The 19,552-nt window shown below is 47.4% G+C and overlaps 1 protein-coding gene across 1 annotated transcript in view; it reads right to left on the reverse strand.

Moving 5' to 3' along the window:
- LOC147097350 (CUGBP Elav-like family member 4) overlaps window positions 1-19,552 on the reverse strand; it is a 345,078-nt gene that overhangs the window by 54,358 nt on the left and 271,168 nt on the right. Inside the window, exons 8-10 of the mRNA XM_085972256.1 lie at window positions 17,587-17,649; window positions 8,883-8,963; window positions 4,191-4,334 (exon numbers count right to left, since the gene is read on the reverse strand). Coding sequence (XP_085828382.1) covers window positions 4,191-4,334; window positions 8,883-8,963; window positions 17,587-17,649 — 288 coding nt within the window. The remainder of the gene's footprint in view (window positions 1-4,190; window positions 4,335-8,882; window positions 8,964-17,586; window positions 17,650-19,552) is intronic.

The raw sequence follows: 19,552 nt of genomic DNA on the forward strand, positions 1-19,552 counted from the left end.
TTCTATGTTTCTATGGCCTAGAAATTCAGTTGTTAGCGCCAGCCGTTAGCGCCTTAGGAGGAGGAGAAGTGGGGCGCTAAGCGGCTAGCGCCCAAGCGCGGCGCGATCTGTGCCTCTCGTGAACTTCACTCAAGATTTAGTGGCGGCGCAAAACCGCAGCGCCCGCTCAGCTGCGCGCGCAGATCGTGACGTCATTTCATGGTGCAACGCCCTTGGTGCGCCCCGAACCGGAACTTCAGTGGCGCCACCCTTTGCGCCTGGCGCCCCCAGCGACTGGTAGAGGGGAACGGTTCCCAGTCGCTGCGGGGCGCGGGGTGGGCGCTATTTAAAGGGGACTCCTCCTGCATTATAAGTGGCAGCCATTTTGTGCCAGTCCTTCTGTGTGAGAGACGGATATTTGGAGAGAGACAAAGGCAGAGAGCTTTCTGGTTTGACTCAGCGCTCGCACAGGTACTTCTGGCTTCAGGCCAGAGCTTTGCACTTGGATTTCACTTTCAGTGCCATAGCCTTGAATCGCCACATATAATGGGGGCTGCAATGGGTGGAAACGTTGGCTTTCTGCATTGCATTCAAAGGGCTCAGAGACGCCGTGAGAGAGTGCCAGTCATGGCCAGACGGAGAAGGGCCAACAGGCGTCGGCACAGGAGGCCTTACCCACCCAGGGTATACCGCCAGCAGTTCTCATATCTGAACATGTCTGAGGAGCAGTGTGTTCGGAGGCTGCGATTCAGAAGGGAGGTGGTCACTGAGATCTGCCACCTGCTTCGCAGAGATCTGCAGCCACAGCTGAGGAGCAGGACGTCTCTGTCGGTGGCAGTGAAGGTGATGGTGGCTCTCAACTTCTATGCCACCGGCTCCTTCCAATCTGCTACTGGGGACATTGCCAACATCTCCCAGTTCGCGATACATTGCTGCATCCGCCAGGTGAACAATGCCCTTTTCAGAAGGAGACGTCAGTACATCTCCTTCCCCATGACCCTGGACAAGCAGCAAGAGCGTGCAATGGGATTTGGAAGAATAGCGGGCTTCCCCATGGTCCAGGGCGTAGAACTGATGAACCAGCAATGGTCAGGCCTTGCTTCAGGGCTGCAGTGTGCAGGGCATGGCAGCCAAACAAGTCGACCCTTCCCCTTTAAGAGCTGACCGGCGCCAGCGTGACTGCCTTCATTCAGAAACTCGCCGCACCTGCGCTGCGCCTGCCCTCGATGTTAGCGCCTCGGCACGCCGGCTTAGCGCCTTATGATAGTCGTGCATCGCCTGCTTTAGCGCAGCAGCAACCTCTTGGGGTGATGCAACTGAATATCGGCAAAGGTGGCGCTAAGTTGCGCCGGGCGCTAAATTTAGCGAACGCCCGGCTGTAGCGCCCCAAACGTGGCTATACTGAATTTCTAGGCCTATGAGTCTACAGCACAGAAACAAGCCATTTGGCCCAAATTTTTTTTTTTATTCGTTCATGGGCTGCCTTCTCGAACCGTTGCAGTCCGTGTTGTATATGGTCCATGCCGGCATTTATGCTCCACACGAGCCTCGTCCCACCCCTCTTTATCTCACCCTATCAACATAACCTCCTATTCCTTTCTCCCTCATGTGCTTATCCAGCTTCCCCTTAAATGCATCTCTGCTATTCGCCTCAACTACTCCCTGTGGTAGCAAGTTCCACATTCTCACCACTCTCTGGAGAAAGAAGTTTCTCCTGAATTCCCTATTGGATTTATTAGTGACTATCTTCTATTGATGGCCCCTAGTTTTGGGAAGTGACAAGGGACCATAAGCCTATGGTCAAAGTCAAGGCAGGGGGAAATCAGTCATGTTTTCAAGCTTGTGCGATTCCATGCTGGAAAGTGTGGACAGGACCAGGCTGGACTGCGATGCCCTTCCCTAGCCAATAACCCGATAAGCCTCACTTAGCTAGGCTCAAATATAGCAAGTTGGGTAAGTGACTGAAGAGCTGCGGGGAGCCCAGGGAACTGTACTCCAGCAAGAATCAGCACCATTAGGGACAAAATTGGGATTGAAAAACATTGGTCGAAAAATTAGGGCTTGGTTCTCAAGTCACCCCAGAGTAAAGGATAACTTTTACAATCCTTAGAAACCATCCATAGTTTGACATCATATCATTCGAAAACAGCAGACTGACTCATTCCTTTCCATAGCTGTTCCACCTCGATCACATTACAACTGGCTTAATGGTAGAATAGCTTATTGTGCTTCAGCTTAACATGCGCAAACATACATGAAATTACCCGTTCATACCTAAAACAGGTGATACACAAGCCTCACTGCCGCACGCCACACTTACTTTATCACATTTTCACAACTCATTTACCTAATGAAGGAACCTTACCTCATTTTAAAGGCAGTCGTAAAACTATGAATAGATCCATGGCTCAATTTTTTGTTTTATTAGCGATGGGGAGGGGGGGTGGGGCGGTGGCGAGGGCCGAGGTTTAACGCCTACACAAGATATTGACAGATTCCAGTTTATATTACCACAGACAGACGACAAGCCAGCTATCAGTGTGGCAGATGCAGACCAGAGAATCAGGACTACAGTGTTCCAGACAGATCGATGACCCCACTCTCTCATCAAACCAGGGTCTGCATCAGCAGTGGAACCTTGTAAAATTAGCCCTTATATTACGTCTCAGTTCATCCATTTAGAAAGAAACTACTGCCCTTTCCCTCCGAGCAGCAAGTGTTTCTTAACTAACTCTGAAGTCTAGGCCTCCAATGCCCAACCAAGAAGCCCAATTCGCATATTGATTACTTTTTGTGTGAAAAAAGCTATCTGACTCCTCGTTTCAACCTGTGCCCCCTTGTCATACTACTAGTTTGAAGTCATTACGTAGAAATACACAGGATATACGGCACAGAAACAGGCCATTCGGCCCAACTAGTCCATGCCGGCGTTTATGCTCCACTCGAGCCTCCTCCCGTCTTTCCTCATCTAAATCTATCAGCATAACCCTCTATTCCCTTCTCCCTCATGTGCTTATCTAGCCTCCCCTTAAATGCATCTATACTATTTGCCTCCACCACTCCCTGTGGTAGCGAGTTCCACATTCTCACCACTCTCTGGGTAAAGAAGTTTCTTCTGAATTCCCTATTGGATTTCTTGGTGACTGACGTAAGAAAACTACTCGGCACTCGGTCTAAGCATTAAACAAAGCTTTAATCAACTGTTTTACAGCATGGAGGTCTAGTTGTGTCCTTCACTAGTTCCTGTTAAGAATGTCCTGCGCAAGCTGGGCCCGTGCCCGAGTGTTTATACTCTCCCTGGACAGCGCCACCCGCAGGCCGCTCAGTATTATTACATAAGTCTTTCTTTCATGAATGACTGATTCATGTCACAGACTATCTTATATTGATGGCCTTTAGTTTTGCTCTTCCCCACAAGTGGAAACACTCTCTGCTCTGTGTCTGCTTTATCAAAACCTTTCATAATTTTACAGACCTCTATTAGGTCATCCCTCAGCCTTAACTTTTCAAGAGAAAATAATGTTTTGAATTAACCTTTTCTATACTGGTTGTTGTCTTATATACCTCAATGAGGCCCTGTCTTAATCACCTCCTTTTAAGCCACTTAGGCCAAGCTTTTCCAGTCTCATGTCCCAGTCCACCAAATGCTAATTCCTGATAAAATATAGGGACAATATCGCCTGATGCTAATTCATATCAACACTTTCAGTCTATATCTAATAAAGCTACTGCATTTCCCTCACATGTCAGGCTGAGTAAGTTCTCCCAGTCAGTTCCTCTGATGATAGCATCACTCACAGAACTGTTCCTAAAATAAATGCATCTAAATTTTAATATGAATCACAGTTGTATTTAGAGATTTAGAGGAGGTCTGATGGGATCGCTTCTTTAACTGAAACTCCATCTTGCCTAACTTTCTTATTCCCATCTTCTGTCATCGGAAGTCCTGGTTCTAGTTAGCGTTCAGTGCAAGCTCACTTAACACCTTCATACTGCCCAGTAAAAAATCCAGTAAAAGATACCTCAATAGAAAATCCTACAGGATTGCAAACGGTTTTTGCCTCTGCAAATTCTCCACTCTGTTAGTGCCCGGCATCACTATTTCTGCCCCAACAGATCAAACGCAATCAAAGGTCCCGCCCCCCAATTCCCCCTCCCACCCCCACCTGCCCCTCCACCCACCCCCCAGTCAAATAAGGGATTTCACTCACCGAAGCATTTACTTTGGTTGGTGGCACGGTCAACAAAGACTTTGGCAGAGATGACATTGCCAAAAGGCATGAACATCTGCATGAGCTCAGCATCCCCAAACTCCTGCGGCAGATGGTAGATGAACAGATTGCAGCCCTCTGGTCCTGAAGGAGAACAAATAGCGCCGTCAGATATTTACAGTATTCAAGTGCCAAGACACTCAGTATTAAATCATTCCACATCAGAGCATGCAGAAGAATGGATGGCCAAGGGAGTGACTACCTACAATGAGCACAACACATCAGCCCAGAGGGGGCGCCACGTGTCTGCGGTTTAACTCTGGAGCAACCAGTCTATTGTAACATATTGTATATCTTCTTCCATGCCTATTTGTAAATCTCTCTTCTCTTAGGCAGTCCCTCGGAACTGAGGATGACTTGCTTCCACATTAAAAATGAGTTCTCAGCTGACTGATGAGTCCAATGCGGGACCTACAGTCTCTGTCACAGGTGGGGCAGACGGTGGTTGAAGGGGCGGGTGGGTGGGGTGCTTGGGTTGACGTGCGCTCCTTGCGCTGCTTGCGCTTGGCTTCCGCTTGCTCCCGGCGAAGAGACTCGAGGTGTTCGGCGCCTTCCCGGATGCTTCTCAGTGGGAGTTTGCTGTGCACAAATTGGCTGCCACATTTCCTACATTACAACAGTGACTACACTTCAAAAAGTACTTCATTGGCAATAAAGGGCTTTGGGACGTCCAGTGATCGTGAAAGGCGCCACAGAAATGCAAGTCTTTCTTTTACTGACGCCAGCATTTGTAAATAGCCAATGATTCTGTCTTCAGACAGGTTAACTATGAGGGTAACAATAGCAAAATACTGTGGATGCTGGAAATCTGAAATAACAACAGAAAATGCTGGAAGCACTCAGCAGGCCAGGCAGCATCCGTGGAGAGAGAAACAGAGTTAACGTTTCAGGTCTGGGACCCGTCGTCAGAACTGGAAAACTCTAGCCTTTTCCAAAATAACAACAGAAAATGCTGGAAAAACTCAGCAGGTCAGGCAACATCCGTGGAGAGAAATTTGAGTTGACGTTTCGGGTCGAACCCTTCTTGAAGAAGGGTTCGACCCGAAACGTCAACTCAAATTTCTCTCCACGGATGTTGCCTGACCTGCTGAGTTTTTCCAGCATTTTCTGTTGTTATTTCGGATTTCCAACATCCGCAGTATTTTGCTATCGTTCTAGCCTTTTCCAGTTCTGATGAAGGGTCCCAGACCTGAAACGTTAACTATGAGGGCGCTGAGGCGGTCAGTAACTAAGAACTACGAGCACGTGACATTCCAGTATCTAAAGCAAAGTGATCTCGACATCTTGGGACAAGAATGTGTAGTTGATGGAGATGTGTGTCAAAAATACCGGGCAATAAGGCACCTGTGCGCCAACAGATGTCAGTGGCCATTGTAGTGTAGTGGTTATGTTACTCAACTAGTAATCCAGAGACGTGAACTAATAATCCAGAGAAGGTGAGTTCTAAATCCTACTCGGTAATCTGAATTCAATTAAAAAAATCTGGAAATATAAAGCTGGCGTCAGTAAAAGAAAGACTTGCATTTCTGTAGCGCCTTTCACGACCACTGGACGTCCCAAAGCCCTTTATTACCAATGAAGTACTTTTTGATGTGTAGTCACTGTTGTAATGTAGGAAATGTGGCAGCCAATTTGTGCACAGCAAGCTCCCACAAACAGCAACATGATAATGACCAGATTATCTGTTTTTTTTTTATTATGTTGATTGAGGGATAAATATTGGCCAGGATACCGGGGAGGACTCCCCTGCTCTTCTTCAAAATAGTGGCCATGGGATCTTTTACCAGAGAGAACAGACGGGGCATCGGTTTAACATCTCATCCTAAAGACGGCACCTCCGACAGTGCAGCACTCCACTGGAGAGTCAGCCTAGATTTTTGTGCTCAAGTCCCTTGAGTGGGATTTGAACCCACAACCTCCGGACTCAGAGGCGAGGTTGCTACCCACTGAGCCACGGCAGGCACAAAGGCAGTAAAAGTGACCATAAATTTGTTGGATGGTCGTAAAAACCCAACTGGTTCACTAATGTCCTTTAGAGAAGGATACCGGCCGTCCTTACCTGGTCTGGCCTATACATGACTCTGAAGTGGCCTAGCAAGCCATTCAGTTGTATCAAACATCTACAGACGAAGGCCATCATCACCACATCATCACCACCACCACCTTCTCAGAGCGACGAGGGACGGGCGATAAATGTCAGGCTTGCCAGCGACGCCCACATGCCCAGAATTAATGAGTGCTTTATAGTTGCCTCTGGCTGTAAAGTATACTTGTGTGGGTGTCCAAAGAGGTCACAGCTATGATCTCCTCTACAATTAGATGCTGACTGTCTGGCTTCGCACATGAATAATGACCACTTGGTGCAATAGAACCTCTGGCACCTGTGCTCAGCACAGTTCAGTGTCTTCAGGAGAAAGCTAAGAGAGAACGAATTTTATTTTTCCAACAAGTACCTAATGCTTATTCTGTTCCCTCCCATGACTTTAACGGGTTACAGCCAGCACTACATCCCAGAGTCATTTTAAAGGGACATTGACATCTCATTTGGGAAGGAACAGATGGAAATGATTAGGGTACCAAATTAAAATAGCCTAATTGGTTACTTAAACTAAAGGGTACAATTATAAAGTGGGTGCACAAACAGAGAAACCTGGGGGTGTATGTGCACAAATCATTGAAGGAGGCAGGGCAGGGCAGGGCAGGGCAGGTTGAGAAAGTGGTTAAAAAAGCATACAGGATCCTGGGCTTCATAAATAGAGGCATAGAGTACAAAAGTAAGGAAGTTATGATGATCCTTTATAAAACACTGTTTCGGCCTCAACTGGAGTATTGTGTCCAATTCTGGGCACCACATATTAGGAAGGATGTGAAGGCCTTAGGGAGGATGCAGGAAAGATTTACAAGAATGGTTCCAGGGATAAGGGACTTCAGTTACATGGATAGACTAGAGAAGCTGGGATTGTTCTCCTTAGAGCAGAGAAGGTTGAGAGGAGATTTGATAGAGGTGTTCAAAATCATGAGGGGTCTGGACAGAGCAGATAGAGAGAAACTGTTCCCATTGGTGGAAGGATCGAGAACCAGAAGACGCAGATTTAAGGTGATTAGCAAAAGAACCAAAGGCGACATGAGGAAAAACTGATTTTACGCAGCGAGTGGTTAGGATCTGGAATACACTGTCTGAGAGGGTGGTGGAGGCAGATTCAATCCTGGCTTTCAAAAGGGAGTTGGATAAGTACCTGAGGGAAAACAATTTGCAGGGCTACGGGGAAAGGGTGGGGGAGTGGGACTAGCTGAAGTGCTCTTGCAGAGAGCCGGCACAGGCTCGACGGGCCGAATGGCCTCCTTCTGTGCTGTAATCGTTCTATGATTCTGTTCTATGATTCTAGAAGCAGCAGTATCCATGGTGATGCCCTTCCATTCTGTGTATGTGTAGGTGGCCCCTTGATTCAGTATGCTTATGCTCCACTGTTTTGCATTAGAGAGTGGTAGGACCCAGATCCTCCTCTTCCCCTCGTCCCCGAACTTGCTCCATTCACTGTGAGTCCTCGATCTCAGCCAGGCTACACTGAGAGAGGAACAACATGTTACTCAACCTGTGCCACTGGCTGCCTCAAACTTCTATTGGCAGAGATGTGGGAACAGGCCACCTAGCCGCCATATTGTATTATTTTATGGCTATCAATCAGTTAAGCTTAAAAAGCCGCCACAGGAATTTCTTCACCCAGAGAGTGGTGAACCTGTGGAATTCTCTACCACAGAAGGCAGTAGAGGCCAATTCATTAAATATATTCAAGAAGGAGTTGGATATATTTCTTAAGGCTAAAGGGATCAAGGGATATGGGGAGAAAGCAGGGACAGGGTACTGAATTTGGATGATCAGCCATGATCTCATTGAATGGCGGAGCAGGCTCGAGGGGCGGAATGGCCTACTCCTGCTCCTATCTTCTATGTTTCTATGTTGGGAGAACGACTGCGTGGCAAGAGGTGGGATGGGTAAACCTAGAGGGAGAGAGACGGCTTAAAATAGTTCCATTTCCACAACGAAGCTGGTACGTGGATAGCGAACTGTTAATGCCGCTCACGAACCATGAAAAGAATCCAGTCAACTTGCAATCACGTTGGGTACAATCTGTCGGGAATCCCTAGTGTTCATTTTTAAGCTTAACTGATTGATAGCCATAAAATAATACCAAAAGGCCAAGGCCTGCCATGACAAGTGAGCCTGATTGGATTACTCGTGAAGGATGACTATGGTCACCTCATGAGTGGAGATATTTGTCATGTCATACGACACATATACTTGTAGATTTTCCACTAAAAAAAAAAGTGTTCATAATCCAAGAAAGTCACTCGAAGCTTGCTTTGTCATGTCACATTGAGACCATGTCGATAGAAATATAGTTTCCATTTCTGCTGGGATTTAACCACCCATCAGTCATATAAATCAGGGCCTGTTTTACTTCAAGCCAAAATGCTCCCAGTCACTCTCCAATTCCCGATAAACACACACCTTTTGTTGGCTAGAATTATACACCGAAGTGAATCTTTCTTTGCTGGCCACTTTGAACAATGCTGTTTCAAAAGCGGCGAGTACATTTGAAGTAAAACTGAGCAAAGCCTCCTTTGTCTTACCTTCTCTTTGTTGCTGAGGAATTATGGGGGGTTGCTGTGGAAACGCTTGACTAATAGGAGCATAGGCTGCTGGGTAGGCTGCTGTTGAGTTGCAAACAAAAATAAGTCAGTCTCACAAACCATTTAATTCCTTCAGCATATTCAAACAATGCAAATAATCAGTTAATTTAGATACTGAAAAGGGCAGAACAGGAAATGTCCAAAGATACTGGCACATTACTTTAAAGTAAAGATAGAGATGCCCTGTTATTAGAAAATGAAGTTCAATAATAACCACCGTGGACTAGAGCAACATTGGGTTCAATAACAATACTGCCATATCCCAAAACCCTGTCTCAGTTAAAAGCCTGTGGCCTTCAGAGACAAAACCCTTTTTTTTCCCCATTCCCTATTTTGGTTCTTAATAGGCAGGCTGTATTGTCAAAACATTGCTACATTTTGAAATTGTATTTAGGAGTTCAAGGTTACTGGTGACCATTCAATGGTCAGCATGGGCCGGACAGTGTGCACAAGATCCTGTGAGTTATTTAAGATGTGTTTTTTTGCTTTGAGGACTCGCACCGTCTCCCAGCCCCGCTCATCGCTCGGCCATTTTGGAACGCATTGCTTCGACGCTGCGTGGCGGTGTTGGCACACCGACAGGCCGTGCTACGTAATGGCACGATGCGGCTTCATGCCCGCGGTTTCTCACGAGGCCAACCTCGCCATCTCAGCTACCGAGGCAGGCAAAGAGCAAGAGGATAGACAGCTTCCTGGAGGGAGTGAGGGAAATGAAATGGGAGGGTGATTGACCGCTCCCCCCTCCCCCACCCCCCCCCCCCACCCCCAGGGTCACTCTGATGCATCTCCCTTCCATCTGATTCTAGAGTCGCACTGGCAGAGGCCTGGCTGCACTCTCAACTGGGAAATGGAGCATGGAGCAGGAGGACCTAAACAAGGGGAGAGAGAAGGAAAGAATTATTTGATATTGCAGCTCATGTTTTCTTATTGGCAGGAACTGAAATAGCTTATCTATCCACATGGCAGCTGTCTCCCATTCTGCCAGCGCATTTCACATCTAATCTAGAGCCATCTTTTGTCTCCACTAGTCCTATCACCATCTCGTCTCGTTTTGAATATCTCTTAATGTCTCTCCTCTTTTGTTCTCTCCCAGCCTGGCCTCTTATCTATTTCATTTCCTGTGCTTCTTTAGTCTTGACAAAGGGTTTTCACCCAAAACGTTGACTCTATTTTCTCTCCACGGATGTTGCCTGGCCTGCTGAGTTTTTCCAGCAATTTCTGTTGTTATTTCGGATTTCCAGCATCTGCAGTATTTTGCTATTGTACTAGCTTATCTATCCATCTACTTAAAAAAAAAGGATTCTTAGCACCCTAATACTAAACGCCAATCCCGCACTCCCAAAAGGGCTCAAAGGGAGCACAGGCCCAAGATAGGGTTACTCTGATTATCTGTTCCATACTTCTGGTGAGTGCTGGGAGTGTGAGAGCAGGAAATTAACCCTTTTAGTTTTTCCCACACATAATCACACAGAATTTTTTTTTAAGATCAGGAAAAGGCTATTAAGGCCAAACAAGGGCACGACCTTAAAATTAGAGCTCGGCCATGCAATGGGCGATGCCAGGAAGCACTTCTTCAAACAAAGGGTAGTGGAAATCTGGAACTCCCTCCCCCCCCCGAAAGCTGTTGAGACTCCGGATCAATTGAAAATGTCAAAATTGGGATTGATAGATTTTGGTTAGGCAAGGGTGTGAAACCAAGGTAGGAAGAAGAAGTTAAGATACACAAAAACCACGATTGATTTGAAGGCTCGAGGTTGCTGAATGGCCTCCTTCTGTTCCTATGTTGCTTAAAAGCCTTGGGACATTTTTAATCACCATGTCATTGAATATATTTAAGAAGAAGATTGATAGATTTCTAGACACAAAAGACATCAAGGGGTATGGGGAGAGAGCGGGAATATGGTATTGAGATAGAGGATCAGCCATGATCATATTGAATGGCGGAGCAGGCTCGAAGGGCCGAATGGCCTACTCCTGCTCCTATTTTTCTATGTTTCGATATATAAATGCAGGTTGTTGCTCATTTCTGATTGAAAATTAATCCGTGTGCGGAATGACAGTCTGACTCCTGCTGCAATCAGGTTAGGAGTTTATATTTCCATTTATTTCTTTGAAAAATAAATTGTGGCATAATGCCCAGTCCATGCCACTCCTGGCCTGTAATTATTTAGCACAGACTGCCAACTCCTCCTGACTCAGGGCGGCGAAGGCGCCAAATGGACTCACAAAAGGGAAAAAAAAAACGCTTTGGTTCCAGCCGCACTTTTATTTGTTGTTGCGATGTGCCACTCATTCGGGGGGGGTACAAGTATTTTTCTTCATTTTATTCCAAATGAAAATAATTAGGGAATTCAATCTCCAACCCAGCCGGTTGCTCCACCCCTGGGTCTGCCGGAGTGACAGACGCAATCTGGAGGTGGTGGTGTCAAGCACTGCACTGGGAGATGGGTTGGATGAAGGATGCACCGGAACAAACCTACAATCTGCTCAGCTCACCTGCCTGAAAATGCCAGCCCCGGCCAGCTCAACCTCGACTCTAACTTTGCTTCTCATTAAAAGAGAGTTCTCTTTTGTAGTTTTCTTTTACCGATTGCCTCCCCCTTTTGCTCCCCCCTTGCCCCACTTCTGACATACGCTGAATAATACGTACAGCCCAGAAACAGGCCACTCGGGCCTAACTGGTCCGTGCCGGTGTTTATGCTCCACAGCAGCCTCCTCCCACCCCTCTTCATCGCACCCTATCAGAATATTCCTTTCTCCTTCATGTGTTTATCGAGCTTCCCCTTAAATGCCTCTATGCTATTCGCCTCAACTACTCCTTGTGGTAGCGAGTTCTTTTGTTGTTGCTAGGGCACTAGCAGCTCTCCACTGCCTCATTCCATTCTTCACGTGTGAGCTTACGGAGTGAGTGTTAGCCAGCTATTTGGTCTTGGGGTTGTTTTTTTGTAGGGGGACTGATCCAGAGTCAAACCAGATTCTGCCCCTCACCTGATTGTCCACGTACACCAACAGGGTCACTGGATAGCAATCGGGAGCGGGGAACCCGGGCGGGCTTTTATCCCCACCCTCCCGGTTCCAGGGGCCACTGAGGACACTTGGGGTGAGCTGACTGCTGCTGCTGAAATCAGGTGGGCGGCAGAAGAGGAGGGATTGAACCTGGAACTTTTGTAGTCTGCGCGGTTGAATGCTGCCCAGAATCACATTGAATTTACAGCACAGAAACAGGCCATTCGGGCCCCGACTGGTCCGTGCCCGGTGTTAATGCTCCTCATGAGCTTCCTCCCACCCCTCTTCATCTCACCCCATCAGCAGAGCTCCTGAGGATGGGGTGGGATGGGGAAGGGTAGGGGGTGCACTAACCCAGCCAAAGCCATCAGGTTAAGTTTAACAGTACACATTAATTAAAATGATAAGTTTCCATCAAAATTTCTGGGGATGGGGCGGTGGGGGGGGGAGGGGGAGGGGGCCAGAAATATCAGGTGGAATCCAGTTCCAGCTGTTGTTCTGGGTTCTGCCCCTTTTTTTCCAAGTTGAGGTCGATAAGATTTTTGGATATTAAGGGAATCAAGGGGTATGGGGATAGTGCAGGAAAGTGGAGATGAGGCCGAAGATCAGCCATGATCTTATTGAATGGCGGGAGCAGGCTCGAGGGGCCGAATGGCCTCCTCCTGCTCCTAATTCTTATGTTCTTGAAATTCTGGGCCACCATCACACAATCTGGGGTCACCCACCGACTGGCCAGGATTGGCCTGGAGTCACCTGGAATTGAAGATTAATCTCCGGGGACAACTGCTGGGAGCAACACCCGGGGAGAAAAAGTCATCGGGGCACGAAAAAGAATCGTCTTGTTTTCTTCATTACCTTTGATCACTTTTATTTATTAGTTAAAGGAAAAATGGCCGTTTGACCAACAGTTTAAAGACTCACCCAATCGGGTTCCAGAGTCTGTTCAAGATGGGCATGTCGCGCGACCAATGGTGGGAGTGTGGGGGCGGGGCGGTTGGAGGCCGGCGGTCATGTGATAAAACCTCCTGGAATATGTCCATTCAGACAAGAGCAGGTCAGAGGCTGGGTATTCTGCGGCGAGTGTCTCACCTCCTGACTCCCCGAAGCCTTTCCACCATCTACAAGGCACACGTCAGGAGTGTGATGGAATACTCTCCACTTGCCTGGATGAGTGCAGCTCCAACAACACTCAAGAAGCTCGACACCATCCAGGACAAAGCAGCCCGCTTGATTGGCACCCCATCCGCCACCTTAAACATTCACTTCCTCCACCGCCGGCGTACCGTGGCTGCAGTGTGCACCATCTACAAGATGCACTGTAGCAACTCGCCAAGGCTTCTTCGGCAGCACCTCCCAAACCCGCGACCTCTTCCACCTAGAAAGACAAGGGCAGCAGGCGCATGGGAACACCACCACCTCCAAGTTCCCCTCCAAGTCACACACACCATCCTGACTTAAAAGTATATTGCCGATCCTTCATCGTCGCTGGGTCAAAATCCTGGAACTCCCTCCCGAATAGCACTGTGGGAGTACCTTCACCACACGGACTGCAGCGGTTCAAGAAGGCGGCTCACCACCACCTTCTCAAGGGCAATTAGGGATGGGCAATAAATGCTGGCCTTGCCACCAACGCCAACATCCCATAAACGAATAAAAAAAATTTTTTAATTGGCAATCCTAATACAATTTAAACAAGGGATGTATGCTATGTGAGCAACTCCCTGTACCTGATGGTGTCCAGCGTTACTAGGATTGTGTGTGGGGGGGAGGCGGGGGTCTGAGGGGCAGTTTAGAAATCTGAAGATGGGATTTGAAATTGTTCGCAGGGCGATCAATTGCATTGCCAAGTCTGTCGGTCGATGGAACCATATGTGCGCCAAGAACAGCACGGGCGTTCCCCCCCTGGGGTCAAGGATGGGGTCAGGGCGGTTGTCAATGGGAGGGCAGATGTTTCCCTTCAGGCCTCCCATCTCCGCAAAACCTTCCAGAATTTCACGGCTTACTTCTCTGGTAGATAGTTGGTGCAGTATTAGTAATGCTACAATCGCAAATGTCAAATGACAGCAAAGAGCCCTTTCAGAGTTCGCCCCGCTGTGTTCTACACTGTTAGTCAAATGTCAAAGCATTCTGGAAACCAAGGACTCAGATTCCAAGGATTAAATAGTCTCATCTTCATGGATAGATCAAATATCTCAGATTTTTTATGCTCATCGTTACCCCCTTGGGCAACAATTGCAGACACAGATGGCCGATTAAGCAGTTCAAGTGATGAAATAGTTTTCATCGTTCCAAGTTGTCTTGTTCACTCTGGGCTAGACAGTTGTCACTGAGGGGAACAAATGTAAACCGCCCGCCAACATCATAAAGCCACCGTTCTGTCAGAAATTATATATCTAACCTCATTCAGAAGTTGTGGGCCTTGTAATTGCTACACCGAGCACTTCAGGGGATGAAGTAACTATTGCCCCAGAGTCAGAATGTGAATGGCATTCTGTGGCGGTTTATGTCCACATTTTTGAGGACTTCACAATGAGGAAGAATCTTGACCTACCTGCGGGACATGGCAGGATACAGGAATCACTGTAATCTGCCTGTAATTTTTGTCTTTAAAAGGTGGTTCTCTCCTCACTGGGGAGATGTTGGACGAGGCTCGTGTCCATTCCAGAAACTCCACCACAAATACTTCCCCCCGGGTGACTCACTCGCTGTGTGAACTGCCCAGTGTTGACCAGATAGGGCCCAGGCTCGAAGAGCCAGGGCGGTAGCAGTTGTACTACAAAGTGGTCGCGGTGCCTGCTGAGCTCGCGACGGAAATAAAAATCAATCCAGGTCCACGCTTCCGATTGCCAATCCGGTAAACTCCTCCCGGGTGCAAATCCACAGGGTCAAGCTCATTGCGGTTGCTCCCGATACTTGAAAGCTTTGTCAACGACTCCCTCAGCACTACACTGGGAGCGTCAGCCTAGATTTTTGTGCTCAAGTCTCTGGAGTGGGACTTGAACCCACAACCTTCTGACCCTGAGGCGAGGCGTGCTGTCCACTGAGCCACGGCTGACACTGGGATTTAAGATTTGGCCACTAACGAGGTAACATGAGTAGGAACAGCAATTTTCCTGGCTCTAAGGCCAATGTCATTAGTACAGGGCAAAGCCAGAGAATAGAGAAGCTTAAAGGGTAGATCTTCCTGGCCCTTCACTTGGGTGCAGTGGGTTGCCTGGGCACAGCGAGTGAAGGACAATTGGCCAGGGAGGGAAGCGCGCCTGATAGGGAGTCCGACCAATTTACTGCTCAAAGAGGGAATCAGAAACAGGTGAAGCGGGGAGGTGCTAATCCAACGTCGTGTCACACAAAGAGTAGTAGAAATCTGGAACTCTCTCCCCCAAAAAGGCAGTGGATGCCGAGGGGTCAGCTGAAACTTTCAAGACTGAGATCGATCGATTTTTTTGGTTGGGTATGGGGATCAAAGGATATGAAGCAAAGGCGGGTAAATGGAATGTAGGTGCAAATCAGCCGTGATCTAATTGAGTGGTGGAGCAGGCTAGAGGGAGTTGAATGGCCTCCTCTTGTTCCTCGGTATGCAAGTGGTGATTGGACGAGACGACACCCAAAATCAAAAGCATATGGAACATTGGTCACAGGAAGGGAGAGTCACAGCGCTTGTGCACACTACTGGCAACGCTCATTAATGTAACAAGATTAACACTGACTTCAATGTTTCAACAAAGTTAGCTATTTCCACCCCCCCCAACAAAGAGGCTGGTGTGCCCCTCCCCCACCCACCCAGAATGCTCCAATGCCCTCTGAACCTGTCAATTAAAAAAAAATGTACATACTAGGCACTTGGTCTAAGCGTTAAACAAAGCTTTAATCAACTGCTTTACAACATGGAGGTCCAGTTGTGTCCTTCACTAGTTCCTGTTAAGAATGTCCTGCGCAAGCTGGGCCCGTGCCCGAGTATTTATACTCTCCCTGGACAGCGCCACCCGCAGGCCGCTCAGTATTATTTCATAAGTCTTTCTTTCGTGAATGACTGATTCACGTCACATACTTTAAGTTCTGGTAATTGATAGCGTCACAGTTTTTACAGTGCAGGTTAGACATCATCATTAAGTCAACTTCATAGGGTCCTGATGGTCATTATAACAATGCCACCAAAACAGAGTAAGACCCTCCCCACAGACGTTGCAGTGTTTCGTACAAACAATCGATACCTGGGAGTCTCTTCAAGGCAACAAACTCGAATATTCCTTTCACAGCTTGTGGAGTCACCCCGAACTTAATGCCTTGGAATTGCTCCTCAGTATCTATTTTTTTTACAATTTCTTCCCCCCCCCCGCCCCCTCCCCAAAGTGCTGATTCTTGCCCTGGGGCAAAGGTCCCACTGGCAATTCACCCAAACGACCGCTGTGCATGCACGAGCCTGGACTGCGATGCACCACCGGCCTACTTGACCAGAGCAGAGCCTGGTTCAGGCCCTCACTCCACAGGCGTCCAGCGCAGCAACGATGGGCGGGTATCTTGACCGATGGTCAGCCTCCCTGGCCCAGAGGTGTCCGACGCCACATGTAGCATCCCAACTGATGGCTCAGCTCACCAACGCAACACAGACCACTGATCAAACCTGGAGCTCTTCTGCTCTGCCTGCCTCAGTACGACACTGGGTGTTTTTTTTTCAATGTTATCTTCTTTATCACATTCATAGAATGATACAGCACAGAAGGAGGCCATTCAGCCCATTGTGCCTGTGCCGGCTCTCTGGTAGAGCGATCCCAATTAATCCCACTCTTTCTCCATAGCCCTGTAAATTTTTCCCCTTCAAGTATATATCCAATTCCTTTTTGAAACATAGAAACATAGAAGATAGGAGCAGGAGTAGGCCATTCGGCCCCTCGAGCCTACTCTGCCATTCAATGAGATCATGGCTAATCATCCAAACTCAGTACCCTGTCCCTGTCTTCTCCCCATATCCCTTGATCCCTTTAGCCTTAAGACATATATCTAACTCCTTCTTGAATATATTTAATGAATTGGCCTCTACTGCCTTCTGTGGTAGAGAATTCCACAGGTTCACCACTCTCTGGGTGAAGAAATTCCTCCTCATCTCAGTCCTAAATGGCTTACCCCTTATCCTTAGACTGTGACCCCTGGTTCTGGACTCCCCCGCCATCGGGAACATCATTCCTGCATCTAGTCTGTCTAGTCCTGTTAGAATTTTATAAGTTTCAATGAGATCCCCTCTCATTCTTCTAAACTCCAGCGAGTATAAGCCCAATCGACCCAATCTCTCCTCATACGTCATTCCTGCTATCCCAGGTATTGAAAGTTACTATTGAAGCTGCTTCCACCGCCCTTTCGGGCAGCGCGTCCCAGATCACATCAACTTGCTGCGTAAAATAAAAATGTTTCCTCATCCGATCCAGTTATGATAAAGAAACAAATCCTTCGATCTAAGGAGAGCTCCTCGCTCTCCCCCTACACCCCCCCACCACCTGTCTCATGCAACGGTTGCCCGTTACGATGTCAGTACAACACCAAACTCCTTTTTCTTATTAAAATCAACAGAACCGAAAGAAAACAGGCCATTTTTTTTTTTTTTTTACGGAAACAGGCCGTAATTAACGCATGCAATATTAATGACCTGTATAGTGTTGCATGCCTGCGTAAGCTTGCTGCAAGGGATCGGCCACTGTTGGACTTTGTGCTGAGGAGAGAAAAAAAAGAGGGAGGAGAAGCAGAAGAATGAATAAAGCAGATCCGTCAGCGTAAAACACGGAGACGTACACCCGCAACAATACCACCTGAAGCAGAATGGAGCCAAGAGAGAGAGCCAGCGAGAGAGTGTTTGGGGGGGGGGGGGGGGGGAGATTAAGGTGAGACCGAAGGCATAGATTCTGCAGCATATAATAACCACATGCGCTCAAGGTACAAACACAAACAATCCCGAAGCACACACATTGTATATGTACGTATATGATCTCCTGGACTGGTTTTGATCGCCTGAGGTGGGGGAGACTTTTTTTCTCTTATTGGCCCTGGGTTGATTTTTTGCCTCTCCCCGGAGATTGCCTGGTTGCGGAGGGATAGCAAGTGTCTCGTCGCGATGCTCCGGCCATCGTGAGTGTGGGGCAGGCGCCTGATGGCCCGTCATTTTCAGAGGATCACTTCACACCCCATCTAGAGCCATCCTTTGTTCCTTAACCTGTCCTATTACCACCTCCTCTCGCTTTGAATATCTCTTAATGTCTCTCAATGTCTCTTAATCTCTCCTGCTTTCTATCCTATCACTGACCGCCCCTTTTGGTCTTTCATCCCCTCCCCCTTTTCCCAGCCCCTAAATCTGCTTTCCATTTCCTGCTTTTTTCCAGTTCTGACGAAAGGTCATCGACCTGAAACGTTAACTCTGTTTCTCTTTCCACGGATGCTGCCCTGGCCCGCTGAGTTTTTCCAGCATTTTCTGTTGTTATTTCATATATCACTGAGTCTGGCACAATGTTGGATGTGTGCCTTCTAGAGGTGGAAGTCATGGAGTGCACCTTGAGATGCCCCTGCGTGGCTGGCTGCTGAGCAGCCACTTCATTAACTTATCGCTTCAAACTTCACTCATCAACTCGTCTTTGAATCGATCGAGTCTTTATTTGTGGGAGGGGTGGGGGACAGCCAGTTCATGTTAAACACATTCCTAGCTTTTCCCATCTTCTGAACTGTGCATCAAACAACGACGGTTGTCCTAATCCAACTGTATCTAAAAGAAAATGTTTCATTACACAAAAAAAACAACATGTGTAATACAACAAACAGACACTGGGTGGAAAATGCATCGTTTTCCGGGTTTAGGAATCCTATGCACCGGCAGCAATTTAATGCATCGCATTCCATAGGATGGAGTGTGAAGACCCTGGAATTCCATAGTCTGGGAAATTATGTGACACACTGGACTGAATGGAAAGTTAGACCACGGAAAATAATTTAAGACGTTGAAATCCTGTAAGAGGAGACTGAACAAGAAGTGACTCGAGACATTGTAATCTTGGATTCAAATACGCATTTAAACGGGAGTCAATAAAATTGGCTTGGTCAATATGTGCCAGTAGAATAAAAGTCACAGAATGATAGCTTAATAACACGCAGACATACGTGATGGATAGTAATGATCTGTAGAAGTGGGTTTAAAGGCTATTGAAAACAAATGGACATAAAACTTTCATGTCAATCATCTGTCTGAAATGAGCTTTGAATTGAAAGCCACCTGTAAAAGCTGGAACCTCAATCCCTTGCGTACTTGTACTAAAAACATTTATTAACCCCAACTCTCACTCAAATGGTCACTCAGGTTGACTATTAATACATCCTACATTCAGATACGATGTCCTAGTTAGAGGTTAGAGCTCAGACTCGGGTTCAAGCACCTACAATTGAATTGATCTGAAATCTGTTTGCCATTACATACATATTTTCTCAGTGAACAAGGGGTCAGGGTAGTCTCCAGGTAGGGTTGGATATCTTAGAACCATACAGCACGGAAGGAGGCCGTTCGGCCCATCGTGCCTGTGCCGGCTCTTGGAAAGAGTTGTCCCATTAGTCCCACTCGACCTGCTCTTTCCCTG

The sequence above is a fragment of the Somniosus microcephalus genome, chromosome 32, assembly GCF_052327205.1.
Source record: "Somniosus microcephalus isolate GS21.2 chromosome 32, FLI_Smic_1.0, whole genome shotgun sequence".
NCBI lineage: Eukaryota > Metazoa > Chordata > Chondrichthyes > Squaliformes > Somniosidae > Somniosus > Somniosus microcephalus.